Source organism: Halyomorpha halys, unplaced genomic scaffold (genome assembly GCF_000696795.3).
Source record: "Halyomorpha halys isolate HHAL.00 unplaced genomic scaffold, Hhal_1.1 Scaffold485.1, whole genome shotgun sequence".
Classification (NCBI taxonomy): Eukaryota; Metazoa; Arthropoda; class Insecta; order Hemiptera; family Pentatomidae; genus Halyomorpha; species Halyomorpha halys.
Window position 1 is genome coordinate 540,894 of NW_027114369.1, and position 17,460 is coordinate 558,353.

Below are 17,460 nucleotides of genomic sequence, written 5' to 3' on the forward strand. Positions count from 1 at the left end.
ATTATAAATAGACTTAAAATAAAAACATAAAAATGTGATGAAATAAACAGGTTTTTGTAAAAAATAAAAAATCACTAAGTTAATATTAAATACAAAACAGAACTTATAAAAAACAGCGAGGTAACCAAACAGCACACTGGACATGAGATAAGGTCCAAAGAGGTAGTAAGGAATGTAGAGTGATGGCTGTGCTAGAGAGAAGTGAAGATGCACAAATGGTTGACATGATTTCCCATATGAAATCAAGAGGTGATTATTATTGTATAAATTAAAATATATAAGGATGAAGATTGGTGTTATGTTAGTTTTATTATTGTTATAGGTTTTTATAGTGCATGAATATGGGACAGTGGTCCCGAAACGTTGTACAATATCATGAATAAATAATAAATAATTCATTCAAATAATGGAAGTGATTAACCTCAAAAAAATTTAAAAGAATTGACTCACCAAACTTCCTAGAGAGATAATCCAGATTAAGAAATTAAGTTTTCTTTGATGTATTCCTAAAATATAAGAAGGTTAAGTTAAGGAAAGAGACAGGAAACATGTCTATTATGTCCTCATCACATTTGAGGATCCACATCACAACTGAACCTAAATCCTAATAAGTCTTACCGAATAGGATTTTTCTACAGTAATTGAGGAGTGTATGTTAAAAGGTGTTGAAATGGTCCGAATCGTGCAGGTCATCTATGGTGTTAATAGTGGGTGACGGATCCAAGGTAGGTCCACCGTCACGAAGCACTTCTCAGCAAGAGGTTCGACCTTCAATAACTCAGAATCCGATTGGTTTGAAACGGAGTCGGCAAGAACGTGATTTGCAACACTTCTTAAATATTGGACTCGTACATCCAAACATGCTTAAATCATCCATTGTCGTGATGGGGACAATGTTGACAAAAGATGACAATATATGATGTTATTGTTTCGCAATAATTTTTCTTATACAAGAGACGAATATATCATAGGAAGGAATTAAAGAAAGCAAACAAGATAATGGTTGTAATAGGGTCCATTATTGGACCATAAGATATATATAAAATATCGCTAAGGAAAGACCACGCGACAACCCACTTCACCCAGGAGCACTCTTAATGGGTTAGCCTAAAACTAATTTCTCTAGAAACGGACATTTATAATAGGCCGCTCATTTGTCTGGAAGTTGATGATCACTCAGGCCTCGTGGGATGGTAAAACTGCCTCTTAAAATAAGTTTCCAATGAATTCCGTCATCAGGCCAGGCAATAAAACACCCTGCGGTTAGCTCATCAGTCTTAGGGCTCTCTGCGCATGCTCCGTCCTACGTGCGTCTGCTGGAACATTGTGTTAGTGAAAACCGTTTCTCATCAAATAGTTTTTTGTTTTTTTTAATTTATTTATTAAAGAGAATTTATTCAATCTGCCAAAAATTAAGGGCATTAAGTATTAGTGTTCAAATATAATACATTCATACAATGTATACAAAAAGTAGATGAAAAAAAAAGAAAAGAAAAAAATGTAATAATAACGATTAGAAAAAAAAATTAAATTAAAAATAATAATAATAATAAACAAAATATAATACTATCTTGATTTATATAAATAAAAATATAATAAAATAAAACCGATCACAAATTACAATTAAATTAAATAATTTATATACAAGGCAAAGAAAATTAAATTTAAGTAACAGTAATGTAAAAACACATTTTCAGCTATATACCATATTTACATTCTGCTGGGGAACTGCTAGCCCCATGTGGAAGGGAAAACAGGGCCCAAAAGATCCCAGCGCTTCTCTCCCAGCCGCGTCACTGATATTGAGAGCCAGTGGAGAATGAGTGAGAGCGCTTTTGCCGCTTAAACTCGTGGCATGGAGAAACTGGCTATTGTCAGAACTCCAACAGCTATTCATAAAATGTCTCGGGGCAAATGCCGTTTCAACCGTAAAATAGTATAAATAATATATGCACGAGTAGATGTTATCTTCCTTTTTGCATGTTATATCAGATAGTATGTCATGTGATATTTCATTCTGTTTTTTAATAAGAAAATAAAATTAAATATTGATAAATTATAATACTTCTTTCGATGTCAATTATTTGATAATTATCTTCTTAATGTTTTATTGATACTATATATTAAGTATATAGCAAGTATGAATTCATTTCAATATGATTTGAATATTTTGTGATTTTAAATGTTAAAATAATTGTTATAATATTTTTATTAAAAGATTTTAGATTGCTCAACATCATGGGAATGGGGAAACTGTCCTGAACAAAACAATTGCATATAGTATTGTGTATATGGAAACTACAAATGCATATAACATTAAAATATTCATATATATTACAAAACTGTAATTTTAAAAAAAATGGGGGGTTCATAATGTATTATTTTAAACATAAACTTAAGTCCAATTAGTGAAACTGGTTAAAAATAAATTAAATTGTTATTAATATAGATGACAACATTAGCTTTAATTTAGACTCAGAAAGGAAATTCAGTTCTTAGTATGTTTTGGACCAATGAACATCTATTGGAGGCCATCTTGATAATAATATAAAACAGTTTAGTTAGTAGAATATAATTATAATAATTACAAATATGTATACTTTTCAGCATTTAGCAGCTTACACGATTTTAGAAAATATATTTTATTAATTGGTATACTATTTCATTTCAAGCATAACGCTAACTCTATAAACAGCACAACTAACTTCGTGTTAGAATATTCAGAGAAATATTTACATTTATATTTGTGGGTATGTATTTCGAGCCAAATAATGATAATTTGATTAAAAAGTTATTTTGACAAGTATTTAAAAGTTATTTCGAACTACCAACTGTGACAGAATTCCTATCGAGGAGACAGCAAATTTTTTGACAGCCTTCAGTACTGTACGAACCATTATTAACGATTAACTTATACACAATCTACAACTACCTTGAAGTTTAATTAGTTGGTCAGTTTTCATTTATATCTATAAATCTTATAGTCCCTTGAATCCATAACCTATCTTGACTAATCATCCCCATCTCTTCTTAAATGTACATTATCACTTGCATGATCATGTTTGAAAAAAATGAGTGCTGCCACGCAGTGGATCCACAATTGTTCAACATTTAAACTGTTCATGTATCTACTTGCATATTTGGGATAAATAACTTTCAGTTAATGGTAACAGTAACTTGTAACTTTATATGACAGGTTACTTTAAGCAATTATATATAGACAAGGTACAAGCTGTAGAGCAGGGAGGGAGGTACCACTAACGAAGCCCCCCCTTTCCTCTCCCCCCTCGCTAGATAAATAGAGACCCATCAGCCTGCGGTTTCCTAACGAGCTGGTCCCGCCGCTACTTACGTCCCCTGCTCTGCTACTTGGGTTCTCGGGATTAGTTCTGTTGGTCAGCTATGTCAAGGACGTAACGCAGCACCCCCAGTTTTCGATAGCTATGATTAATAAAATCTAATGCAATAAGTCTTTCACATTTTTATAACAACTTTGTAAGATCTGAATGACACAATAGGGGTATTTATGATCTTTAGTTTAACATCAAGCGTGTTAAATGGAAAAACTTATGTTAAATGGAGAAATATTTCCTTCTTTTGCCATGTTAAAACGATATAACATGTATCATGGCTGAGTCTGTTACTAGTTCTGTTAAATGGAGAATGACGTCACGAAACAGACCAGCTGAGCTTGTTTTATTTGTTGTCGTGTTAGGTTACTTACTCGTAGTTTTTTTTTTTTTTTTTTTGTCTTGTGTTTTGGACTTTTTAAAAAATACAATTAGTAGCCAAACTTTTACACTTCTACTTTTCACTTATTTTAGGCATGTTGTAATAAATTACTGTAATCAAAACTTAGAAGTAAACAATAACATGAAGTTGTGGCAGGAAAGGTTATAAAACAAGTTGCTCAGAAAATCCGCTAGGAGCTCTTATGCATTTACCTTTTAGCATGACTTTAAATAGGGCTGCTCACAATTCTATACTTATAACAATTAACATGGTAAAACATTTTACATTTAACACAATATCATGAATACCCCTATTATAGCCCAATTTAAATTTTTAGATGATGCTCTTGAGACCTTAAGAGATTAAGATTTTTTCATAATAAACCAAACCATCTCCTCAATGGTAATCTAGCGAGACCTATTTATTAGGTAGAATTTTGTTAATATCATTTATCCCATTTATGATTTCCTTGATTATTTCATTCCTCAAGGAGTTGGATCAGTGATAGAATGAGCTATAAGATAGTGGTTAGATTGATAGCCGACTGAGGGTTTAACTTTGGACAAAACTATATCAGGCCTGTGCTATTTTTTTGATAAATTACCTTCATTAACAGCTTCATGTTAAACGATTGCATACCATAAGATGGTTTGGAGGCAAGTTCATATATCTCAGTATATATGTCGAGTGCTTTAATCTTTGTTAACGTTTCGTCTCTTATTGTAGAGCTCTAGTAGGTTGATAAAATCATCTACAGACAAAAGTACATTCTGTAGAAGTGTTTATCGCGTTCAGAAGTCTTTAAAATGCCAATAAAGTTGTTTAAATAGTAAAATAATTTCGTCACTATAGTTATTATATAGTTTTATAATTTAACTCGCTCTACATATATCCCTTTTAGTTGTCTGGAGGCATTGGTGTAGACGGAGTAGTGGGGGTGATAGGACAAAAGCCGGGAAGAAAAAAAGGCAGTTATCTCATCCCAATTTTTTATTACTTTAATGAAAACTATGTACAATTACTAGTCAAAACTGATGAGTCTGCCAAGTATAAGTAGGGCGAATAAAAAATGGCGGCTGTTTCAAAACATTAAAAAAACACTATTTTTTTCATTCGGAGCTCTCTATCATAAAAACTGCCTACAACACTAGAAAATCTACAAGAACATTTTTAAAGTAGGGTAAATTTGCTGAAATATTAGCCCTGATAGAGCTTACGTCCAATAGTTCTCGAGATATAGCCTTTTAAAAAGCAAAATTTCTTGAAAATATGTTGAAAAATTAATAGTTAGTTAATATATTTTGAGAAATCTATATCTCAGGAACCATGTGACGTACATATGTCTATTAGCAATCAAATTAAAGCTAGTTTAACGTACTATAAAGTAGTATATGACCTTTACCTTTGTAGGAACAGTAATTTTCATGATATTTGCTAGAATAAATTGATTTATAGTTATTTAGACAATAAAACACTAGAAAATCTAAAAGAACGTCATTCAAAGAAGAGTAAATTTTCTGAAATATTAGCCCTAATAGAGCTATTTACGTCCAATAGTTCTTGAGATACAGCTGTTTAAAAAGCAAAATTTCTTTAAAAACTAATGAAAGATTAGTAGTTAATTAATTTATTTTGAGAAATCTATATCTCAGGAACTATGTGACGTACAGATGTCTATTAGCACTCAAATTAAGGGGTAGTAGTTTTTATGATATTCACATATGAATATAGATTTGGCTAATGAAAATTTGTTCGAATCAATTAAGTTTAGCAAATTTCATGAAAACTACTACTCCTACGAAAATAAACGTCATGAACTACTTCTACTTTATAGTTCGTTCAACTAGCTTTAATTTGTGCACGTTACTTAGTTCCTGAGATATAGATTTCTCAAAATAAATTAACTAATTACTGATATTTCAGTACGTTCTTATGAATCATTTTTATGAAATGGTGCTTTTTAAAAAGCTATGTCTCGAGAACTACTGAACGTAAATAGCTCTATTAGGGCTTATATTCGAGCAGATTTACTCTTCTTTAAATGATGATCTCTCATATTTTCTATTGTTGTTGGTAGTTGTAAAGATATCAAGCTCCGAATAAAAAATTAATTATTTTTAATGTTTTGAAAATCCGTTATTTTTTATTCCACCTACCTATACTTGGCAGACTCGTCAATTTAGTAATTATACCTAGTTTTCAATTAAGTAATCAAAAATTGGAGTGGAATAACTGCCTTTGTCACCTCTTGGGCTCTTATACTATTAGGTTCTAATATAAATTAAATTTTGGAGAAGTTTGTCGGGGGTTGCGGTCAGCAAAGAACAAAATAAATAAACAAAACCATATTTATTTATTTTATGCCGACGTTTCGACCTGAGTTTCAGGTCTTCATCAGGGATTGTGGCGTAGGAGGTAGGCTTGCAACAGAGGTATGCTGCAACCAGTTGCAAGCCTACCTCCTACGCCACAACCCCTGATGAAGACCTGAAACTCAGGTCGAAACGTCGGCATAAAATAAATAAATATGGTTTTGTTTATTTATTTTGTTCTTTGCTGACGGCACCCCCCGACAAACTACTCCAATGATTAATCTACGGTCAACTATCTACACCTCATTATAAATTAGATTTATTTACAATAAATCACAGCAATAATACAGAAAATTACAGCCGATTCGTATTCATTTACTATAGATCCATCCGTGTCTTTTATATAACGTCTTAATTTTATTGGATTGTGATTGTGCTATAAATATTAGCTCTTTTTATCTTTGTTATTAATGTTTTTCTCTATATTTACCATTCGAAGCACTTAAAAATACAATCCGCAATTAATTGTAACATATGGAGTTGATGATTTTTTCTATGCAATGGGCTATTAGCCGCGAGGGCCTTTGAAGCTGCCGCGATCCTCCTGATTGTGACACACTTCTTCAGGACAATACCTTCGTTGTCATCAGGTCGTTTGTGATACCGCCCACTTATCTGTCTCTTAATATATATCTATTTATATCCTATCTAGTTTACTACTAGCCCTCAAGTGGGCTAGTCTAGCATAATAGCTATTACCTCGATACTGTACTTGGTACTTGTAGAATAAGAGCCCAAGAGAAGAAAAAATGGAGTTATCTCACCCCAATTTTTGATTACTTTAATGAAAACTATGTATAATTAATAGTCAAAATTGATGAGTCTGCCAAGTATAGGTAGGGGAAATAAAAATGGCGGCTGTTTCAAAAGAATAAAAAAATCTAATTTTTCATTCGGAGCTCTATATCTTAAAAACTACCAACAACACTAGAAAACCTAAGAATATGTCATTTAAAGAAGAGTAAATTTGCTAAAATATGAGTCCTAATAGAGTTATTTGCGTTAAATAGTTTTCGAGATATAGCTTTTTACATACATTATTTAAAGCAACATGGTTCGAATCCGTTCTGGTGGGTAGCCTGTGGTTCACTTCCCTCCCTTCAGTTAGAAGTGGCCTGATTGATTCAAAAAAAGAACAGATTGACATGAATCAGCGAATATAAAAGAAAAAAATTTATAAATGAATTATTTTAGAGCCGTTATACTTCGAGGAGAGGGAGAAAAACGGGAGAACTGTCTAACGCCGTGTGTTCTATATGACATCTAAGTATTTTTTGGACGGATATTGACCTGAAAATATTACCTCTTTTTATCATTGTTATTAATATTTTTCCATTTGAAGTACTTGGAAATATAATTATAAATGAATTATTTTAGAGCCGTTATATTTCGAGGAGGTGGAGAAAAACGAGAGAAATGTCTGTTTTTCAATTTTAGGCGCTTTTTAAAGAATTTAGAATGTTCAAATAATATACTATAATGAAGTGCCGGTACTTCTTGCAATTGTTTATTGAATCTCATTTATAAATTGTTTTAAAACTTTATAACAATGTATATACAGTGTATAATTAGGATTGCCTTTTTTGTGTGTTATGATCTCTTCTTGTGAGATTGTCACATGTCGTATATCGATCTATCTACTCGCTGTAATTGTCTGTTTAAGAAGTCAGATAAGTATGGCTACCATGGAGGCCGGGAGTTTTCTTTTTTATCGTTTTATTATTATTTTATGATAAGATACGATATTGTTCGATAATACTGAGCCATAACGTCCTCGTATCATGACTCCTCCCACCTTTATATGCGAAGTCTATTGAGCTTACTGATTAATTATATGCATTCTGAGGGTGTAGCTCTTTCATGAAAATCTTTATTTGTGCTATATTGACTTGGAGGAAATTGCGTAATAGAGAGGGCAAGCTGCCAAGAAATGTGATGCCAAAAAGGCGGTCCTTATGATGAACTCCTGAGGATTATGAATTAGTCACCAGCAGCATTCCATTTTTCAGTTTAGATCACAATGACAGAAATTCCTATTAACCTCAGCTCCATCCATGGATGTGGTCAACTCCCCTCTTTTTGGTCCCACTTTTCTTTTGAAGTGGAATAGTGTACGCCACCCCATGTATATTGATGGGATAGGTGAATAGAGCTGAGAAGTTATTTATCCAGCTTTACAATAGTTTCTCATTATATAAAAATACTAATAAAAAACAATCCCCTAATGAGTATATTAAAACTTCAGTTAATGGTACCTAGTAATAATCTTTACGTCCAATACTTTAATGTTTTAGGAAATTTAATTGATTTATTTAATTGATAGTTTTTGGTTAAAATTATTAATTCCAATGAATTAATATTAAACTAAGATAAAAGTTTCTCCAATGTTTCAATCTGATACTCATAATATAAACCGAATTAATACTTTTAACATTTGTAGTAACGTATCTTGCATTCTAAGGACTGACTTGTTTCTTATACACGTTCCACATTAGGATTGGACATAATTTTTTATAATTAACATGAGGCAAAGATTATATAAGAATTGGCAATATATGCACTGTATGAAATGTTTTGAGTCATATGTAAGGAAAATGTTTCTTCTAAGCTAGTGGCTTCCCAAATGGGTGCCACAAGCGTATTAAAGGAGTTTTGGAACCGAATGCCAGGGTGTTATGGTGGTGATGTTTAATTTTGACAATGATTTTGTAATTTATGAGTAGAATCCATTTATATAAAATGGCAAACCAATCATATCTCCTTGTCTAATGCAACGTTTGCCACTCGATCATTTAGGCTTTTGATTCTTAGACCAACAAAGGGTCTGAGATTTTTTTATTATGATTTTGGAACCGCTGCTCTGCACCAATGAAACATTCGTTCCATCGGATACAAACGGGCATTTCTTTACGTAATTTTTTTTTTTAAATAGCGTAAGTCATTTTGGACATTTGATGTAGTATTGAAAATTGATGTGATTCTAATAAATTAATCCTAAAAAAAAAATAAAAGTGCTTGTTAATCTGAAATTATGTTGCATGCATTCATGTGTTTACTTATGTTTAATTAATTGTTGTAACTGTTTAATATGGATTAATGTTATCATGTATTTTTTCAGATTTTTCGAAGTTGTTGACTATTATTTGGATTCACATAAAAATGACAGTAAGTACTATATTTGAGTTTCTTTACTAACTATAAATTAGATTGATTATTATTTTGTTTAACATACTCCCTTAAATGCCACTCCCACGTGATCCAGTTCGGCTGTTAACAAGAACGCTGGCAATATCAATAAGCGGTTGAAGGGATGAGTTAAGAAGCAAGGTTCCTACTTGACTAATGACCCTACAAATATTTCCGACTCCTCATAAATTAATTAACACCTAATTCCCAGAGCAGTAGTGTCAGATTGGGCAAGAAGCAATTATAAGCTTTATATTTCAGGGACGGGTTTGTTAAATCGTTCTGCCTTCTCCCCGCCCCTCCTCCTAACTGATATTCTGACAAGTTATAATTGTCTGTTTGGTCCAAGGATAAAGTTATGGAACGAAAGCGAAGAGTTCTTTAATTCTCACTTGAGAAGAATGTATTCGATTGCCGAAACATGGATCATTAATGAACGACTTCGAAATAATGTTAATTGGAATATAAAGAATGCTCCGAGTAAATTGACCGTCGTCAATTATCAAAATGCACCTTGCGTAATTTATACAATATGGTCGCAAGTCAAATCTGATCATTTTTCCTTCATTTAAAAAAATCCTTCAAGAATCAAATCAAGAATTTAATTATATAAACCAAGAAGAACACGAAAGTTTTAAAAAAACTTTTTAAAAATATTTAAAAATAAAAAAAATAAATGGGCTGCATCTTCTAATAGACGAGCTACGAAAGATTTAACCAAACCTGTAACAGCCTGGTTATAACGCTCATCTGAACATACTGAACTATGTTCAGTCACTTGAAAGATGTTGCTTTATGTTGCGTATGAAATTTTAATTCGTAATTCCAAATTTTACTTCTAATTTAACCGAAATACTCAAGTTCAAATTTTGATACGGTATATATGTCCCAAAAAGATAAATCACCCTAAGTGACTGCGTACCTAATTGTGCTTTCCAAACTGAGGTAAAGTATCCAATTTATCGAGGTTATTGCATGTAGAAAAATCTAACTCGTAGTTTTTCCTGTGGTTTTATGTTTTTTGGTGTGATAAAACCGAATTTGAAGTTTTCAAACAAAATTTCTTACCACGTTTTTATAAATTTGGTAAGAGAGCGATTTTTCACTTCTTTTTTTTTCATATAGTTTGCCCATTACTCTGAAACTAAGCATTTTGTCGAAAAATAAACCATCCTTAATGGTGTTTAAGATAAGATTTACTTTAAAGTTTAATTATAGTTTTTGAATGTACGACTAACAGGTGAGGATCTATAGTAAGTTTTATTTAACACATTCAAATACTTAACAAAATTGCTAAGACCCTGACTCTTCCAACCCTAAGTTAAGTATTTATTCGGTTCTTAAATCGGAGTTCCGGGATTATATATAGTTTGTGGCAAGTCCTCTTTGATTTCTTGTTCCTATGAAGGAATCATGACAAATTTAGTCATATCCGCACAATAGTATATAGGTACATTTGTCCTATTTTAGTTATAATTTTTTAACCCTGAGTTTTAAATTCATAGATATAAAATTGTAGCAGATCCTTTAGGAAAAACCATTGTGGAGTAAAATAGAGAGGCAGGGACTGGCTGATTCAGTGTTACGCGATATTTTCCGAGGATTGAGCTCCCAGCGCACAATAATATAATACTTATAAATATAATGAAAGTATTACAGTACTTTAAATTCAATTAACAAAAAAATTATTAATCACGTTTTAGTGAATAAAAATAATGAATAACAAATAATTGTTCAATACGGCATAACATCAATTACTTTTTTGGAGTAGTTCTTTCATGAATAAAAAATAATTAAATTGTTATTGAATAAAATATTATTTGAATAGTATTATACAGTGATATGTGATCAGCACCCAAATCTAACCGCCTGGTTTATTCCTCATCCCAATGTAAGGCCAGGTACCCTTCTCGGAAGACAGGGGAATACCTCTACATGGTTCCCCGATAACGCCAGATTAACTCGTATTTCATTTAAATTCCAAATATTTTAAATTATAAATTTAGTCATATTATATTAAAATTTCATCTTAATGTGATTGTGTAAGTCTATTTTTTATTTTAATGAATGATTTTTTTTTTTTTCTAGACTCACTCATTGGTGTTCACTGCACCCATGGAGTAAACCGTACTGGTTATATGCTTTGCAGGTAAATGTAGTTTAGTTTGATATGTATTAGTTACTTTATAATAGTTTCATTAAAAAAATATATATTTGCATTATAATTACTAGTGTAATGATGAGAAGTATTATAGGAAAAAGTATTTACAAAACGAAACTACAATTAAATTCTATAGTGCAATGTTAGTACGCCGAACTATTCCGTAAGCAGTTGAAATTGATATATGCTTAGAAATTTGTAACTAATTATGTTGAAATTCTTAAATTCCTCATTTTAATTATAGAATCAATCATGAAGTTTAGTTTGGCTTGACATTTTTAATAAATTTGTTTCAGTCCTGGTCGTAAAAGCCTGCAGTCATAAATTATGTGGCCAAATTTGTGAGTAATATGTTTGGTCACAGTCACACCCATCATATGTCACACCTTTCTTTAGTGATTTTTATTTTGTGCAGTAAGAGTTTTGTGATTGCAAATCTTGTAGTTTTGTTGTGATTATTTTTCCTAAATAAAAAAAAAAAAACTTAAGACATTATCTTAGATTTTATTGCTGATTATGCCTTTTGTTGTTTGCAGTTGCCTTTATTCCACTTAGTATTAAAATCCTGTTTTAATTCACACTCGATAATAGATCACTTTTTGGTATATGTTTTACAAATTTAGTAACAAGAATTTTATAAGTTACTAACTTTTAAGACGTATTGTTCGTTCAGTAAGGTAGTGAAATTATTTACTATATGGTTAATTATTAAATGTTATTATGTGGTTTCGGTGATTACTATTTATGTGCCCTATTATACCGATAAATTCTTTTATTCCTTTATACTTAATATATATAATGAACATAATAAAAGTATAGTCTATATATTTGAAGGTAATCTATTTTAATCATTCCTATCTGAATGTTTCTTGTTTTAGGCCTTAAAATTAATCTACAAAAATTTTTTTATTTTTTTTTAGGTGTTATCTTATAATAATTTATTTTCATGGAATTGATATTTTTTATTCAGGTATCTAATTCAGAGGTTGGGATACTCCTTTAACGAAGCTGTTGAAGGTAAGTTTAATAATTTTTTCAAACAATTTTTGGGTTTGAGAGAAGAATTGTGACAATCGTAAGTTTTACCCATATTCAGTAGGCACTAACTCTATTAAGTATGCACGAATCATACTACAGACTGTTTCTGGAGACTAATTGACTAAACAAGAACACATAAATAGTGGGTTGTGTAGCATTCTCTCTGACTGGGCTTTGCAACTTTCAGCACTATATAATGTTCAAGTTTAAAATGGGGCTAAATTTGATTTTCCATTTGTTATGATAATAATTTAAATAAAAGTTAATTTAAAAATACTAGTTCTTATTATAAAAATAACTGACATAATTGATAACTATTATTTTTATACGGAGAAGATGGTAGGTGGTGCGGTGAGCAAAAATGCACAAATTATCGAAACCTATTTATTTGAACCGACGTTCTGGCCTGAATTTCAGGTTTCCTTCAGAGCTGCAAAAACAAAAGCTAGAACAGCAAAAACATGCTTCGTTGTTTACATGTAATTTTACAAAAAATTATATTTTTCGTTCTGTTTATTTTTTCAGTCCTGATGAGTGCCTGAAACGTCGGCACAAATAAACAAATAATAATAATAAAGGCTTAACGAACCCGATGGTTCGATGCCGATACCGCCAAACGCTCTCTGCATACATCCTTCCAGTGATGCTCCTCCAAACCCAATTCCACTAAATCAGTTTTTTAACGCAATCCTCCCATCTACGTTTCGGTCTACCCCTCGGACGTTTACCGGTTGGTTTAGTGTTTATTAACATTTTAAATATCCGCTCGTTACTAAGCCCTACAACCTTACACGCCCATCTTATACGCCGCAATGCTATAACTTGAATTATATTTACCGGGTGTAGGTCCCTTAATTCAGCGTTGTGTAATCTTCTAAATTCTCCCGTTAATTCATCCTTTTTTGTTCCGAATATTTTGCTTAATACTTTATTTTCAAAAACTATAAGACGCTGTTCATCCCTTAGTGTAAGTTCTACGTCTCACATCCATAAAGAACAGTGGGAAGGATAATGGTTTTGTAAATTTTTAATTTACTGTAATTTTAAATTTAATTTAAATATTTTTGTTGACCACACCCCGACCATCTTATCCTCATATTAATCTACGGACAGCTATTAGCACCTTAATACATATGTAATGTTTCCATTATAATTTTTAATATAAGGGCCATTTAATAAATATACAGACAAACATATTTAGGGAAGACGACGCTTAAAGCTGGTTCTTGAAACTTTTGTGATTGTTAACTAGACAACCTGAAGAAGAAGCTTAGATTATCTTTTCGATGTTGTCTGATCCCAATTTTACTTTTAGAAAAGGTGTTAACCGACAGAAATATCTCACATAAATAAACACACAGGCATTAGTCAAATGAATCGAACTAGATTTTACGCATGAATGTTAACTTTAAAGTTGAACTTTGAAACAATAAGTGACGGATCACCGCTCCGGGCGCCTATGTTAAGCAGTGTCCATGGTCCGATTTGCGGTAGTGGAGGAGAAGGAACACGCTGTCAACTCTGCCTGTTATTCGCAGACAAGTACGAGATAAAACGTCAAGCCCGGGCAAAAGAGGAAGGACGTGCTTCTTTTTCAAGGAGTGCTTTGGCAGCTTCTTCAGTCATCACTCGGTTATGTATTCTATTTCCAAAACTAGTTTCGAAATGGATGCAATGAGTTCATCGCTGAGTTGATGTGTGGAAGACTTGCAGACAAATTAAGCAAATGAACTAACGTATGCGTTAGCTATAAAATGAAACAAAATATAATACTTATTTGATGTAGGTACAGTTGTCTGTTTAATTATAGAATAGCCCCCCTTTAAGTCGAGTGAAGCACGAATAATTTTTGTTAAAACATTATTGAAATGATAATATAATTTTGAAGCTCTATTCTGTTACATGTATACTATTACCCTATAAGTGAATTTATCCTGACATGTAGGATATTAATCGTAACCTTATTATTAAAGGTGAATCTTTATCCTTTGCTTCATGTTGTGTCAGTACAAATATGATTATATATTCATCCTCAGTTTTAATAATGGATGAGAATTAAATTATTCCAGTGCTTTCTTTTTATTCACCCGACTTTAATAACCGGCTGACCCTTGACAATCATCTGGCTTAGCCACTCATGATATCATAAAACGTAACGGAGATCACCAACGACGGAACTGCTTCCACTAGTTGGTGTGAGGTCGGAACTACCATCGCTCCGAATAACCCTAAAGTATTTCTAGGGATAGAAGTAGTGTAAGTGTAGTCCTTTTATTGTGATTGTGAACAGCAACATAGAACTTTCAGAAAGATTAGCAACTTTTATTTCACTTTTTTTTTTAAACAACGCACGTAGGCTTCAAACTGCTTTGAAACATTAAATTAGTTTTCTTGATGTTCCCTATAATTTATTGAGCTCTATTGAGGAAAGTGAAAATAATCCTTGACGATTTTTTTAGGATGAGAACCTAACTTCCATGACAAAATGTTATGAATGCTCCCCCGGGACACCCTTCTTATGGATTATTCACATTTGTTTAAAAGTTGTAGTCATGTTTTCTTTGTTAGTAGTTTGTAGTTTTAAAGATCTATTCTTTATTTATTTTATGACGATAGTAGTATTTGTTTTCAGCCGTAGGTAGAGCAAGAGGTCATTTGATTGAAAGATCTCCTTATCTTTCAAGTCTTGAAGAAATTAAAGGAATTGAGACGTTGAGAACTACTGCTATGAGGCCGTCCGCATCAAAAACAAAGCTCGGAAAGAAGGAGGAAGTACCGGCAAAGAAAGATGAACCTCGCCGCAACTTGGGTAAGGATGGTTTCAGAGGAGATTACCGCACTTCACCGGGAAGGGTTTCGATGGTTCCTGGTAGATCTGTACACAGGGCTCGTTCCAGATCACCATTGCAGCAACATCCCAGAGGGCGCGTTTCTCCAGTTCCAGTGGGGGGCAGAACTTCGCCATTGCAGGCCATTAGAAGCAGACGGTCTCCGCCGCATTATGATAGACCAGTCACGGGCCAACCTCGGGGTTCCCAACAGTCTGTTATAAGAGACCGTATGGTTCCTACAATGCCACATGGCAGAACTCCACCTCCTCAACCACGTGGAAGGACACCACCGCATTCATTTCGTACTAGAACACCTCCTCCTCCATCTTTGCATCTTTCACATCTTTCCCCACCAGGTCATATGCGCAGGCGTTCACCACCATCAGTTATGAGGAACAGAACATCACCGTCTATGCTCCGTAGATCTCCTCCTCGTCCTCAAGGCCGAGGTCGGTCGCCACCACCGGATTTGATGAATCGTATGCCCGTCGTCTCTTCGAGGGGACGCTCACCACCACCTCACATGAGAGGTAGATCACCTCCAATTATGCGTGGTAGGTCACCTCCGGGACATATACGTAGCAGATCGCCACCTGGAAGAAGCATTAGGAGAAGGACCCCGACACACTATAGCCGCGTTCCATCACCTGGACATGACCATATACCGGTGTCAATTCCACCTTCTCCTGGGCATGGGCACATATCGCGGAGAGAACAAATGCCTCATGCAAGAGGACGATCTCAGCCTCCAGGCCGTGGCCGTTCTCCTCCAAGAAGAGAGAGAACGCCTCCTCCAATTCAGTCTTCTAGACGGCCATCTTCCCCTGATTATCGAAGAAACGAGCCACCTTCAGATCGGCATTACTCTACTAGGCCAGGTTATGAAGACGGGGGTAGAAGGGGAGCAGAAGAATCAGTTCGTGATTATAACGACAGATTCCATACGAGCAACCACTACAGCAATGAAAGAAGTTACGGCGCTTCAGCTGAATATTATCCAGAACGATATGAAAAAATACGGCGAGAAAGAAGCTTATCTCCTCGTCGGAACTATCCCTACTATCCTTACCCGCGAGATGAAGTGCCGGTGAGGGCGGAATATTCTCCTCCTAGAGACACTAAAAGGCGGAGGAAAACGCCGCCTCCAGTTGAGGTGAGGGAGAAGCTTAGAAGATCGACACCCCCATCCGGCTATATGAACAGTAGAGATGGTAGGGAAGGGTTTAAGAAAGATAAAAGAGAATATCCCGCAGTGCCATGGGATATTAAAGAGAAGGACCCTGATTGTCGCGAAATACTAAATGAAAAGAGGTCTATGAGGGATGTATATCCTGACTCTAACCTTCCGTCTTACTCCGATGTGCCGAAATACGCTCCTGTAAATGCAGATCTTCGGGAAGCACTTGAAGAAGAGAAAAGACGTAGACATGTACACAGTGATTCGGCAGGCTACCACGGTCAGGATATACCTCCAGAAGAGAGGAATGTAATGCATCAAGGGTATCCTCAGCAATATCCATATAGATCGGAAGGTGAAATGGTTAGAGGGAGGGCTCGCCAAGACTTTCCTGGGGGTTCGTCCAATCACGATTCAGGGATCCGACCTGATAACCAGAGACACCACGGCTACCAGGACTCTGCTCCGTATCCTGAACCGAAACACCATCGTTCTCAGGGAGAATTTGTCAAATCGAGGGATGATGACTTCAGGAAGTCAAGGGGGCGGAGAACTAAGCGCGTGTTCGATCGGCTGTCGAGGGGAGGTCGTGGGAGAGGAGGTGGCCACTGGCCCTAAGTGTTATTCATATCTATGTGTCATATCAGGACTCAATTTATTTTACATTAGCATTAATTAAGTGTTTTCATTACTTATTAATAATTACATTTTTTTGTAGATTCATTGCTATGAAATAAAGTGTATTCAGAACTTTTTATACCCTTGAGTAGCTATTTATTAACGCCTTTTGTGTGTTATTTTATCCTGAAGAATGGTACCACAATATACAACAAATATATTTCCATTCCATTACAGATGCGAACAAGAAAATTCGATAAAATTTCAATGAACCAATAGGAACAAAAAATTTTAAGCTTCAAGTATTCCTATTTTTGTATCACTTACTTAAAAAGAAGAAAACTT

General features: G+C 33.8%; 1 protein-coding gene across 2 annotated transcripts in view; it reads left to right on the forward strand.

The window, feature by feature from the left end:
• Nucleotides 1-17,256, forward strand: part of LOC106683453 (serine/arginine repetitive matrix protein 1) — an 89,145-nt gene extending 71,889 nt beyond the window's left edge. For both annotated transcript variants that reach the window (XM_014424939.2, XM_014424938.3), the window contains exons 6-9: nt 9,223-9,269; nt 11,379-11,439; nt 12,422-12,468; nt 15,122-17,256. In XM_014424939.2, coding sequence (XP_014280425.1) covers nt 9,223-9,269; nt 11,379-11,439; nt 12,422-12,468; nt 15,122-17,115 — 2,149 coding nt within the window. In that variant the 3' untranslated portion in view covers nt 17,116-17,256. The remainder of the gene's footprint in view (nt 1-9,222; nt 9,270-11,378; nt 11,440-12,421; nt 12,469-15,121) is intronic.
• The last annotated feature ends 204 nt before the right edge of the window (nt 17,257-17,460 follow it).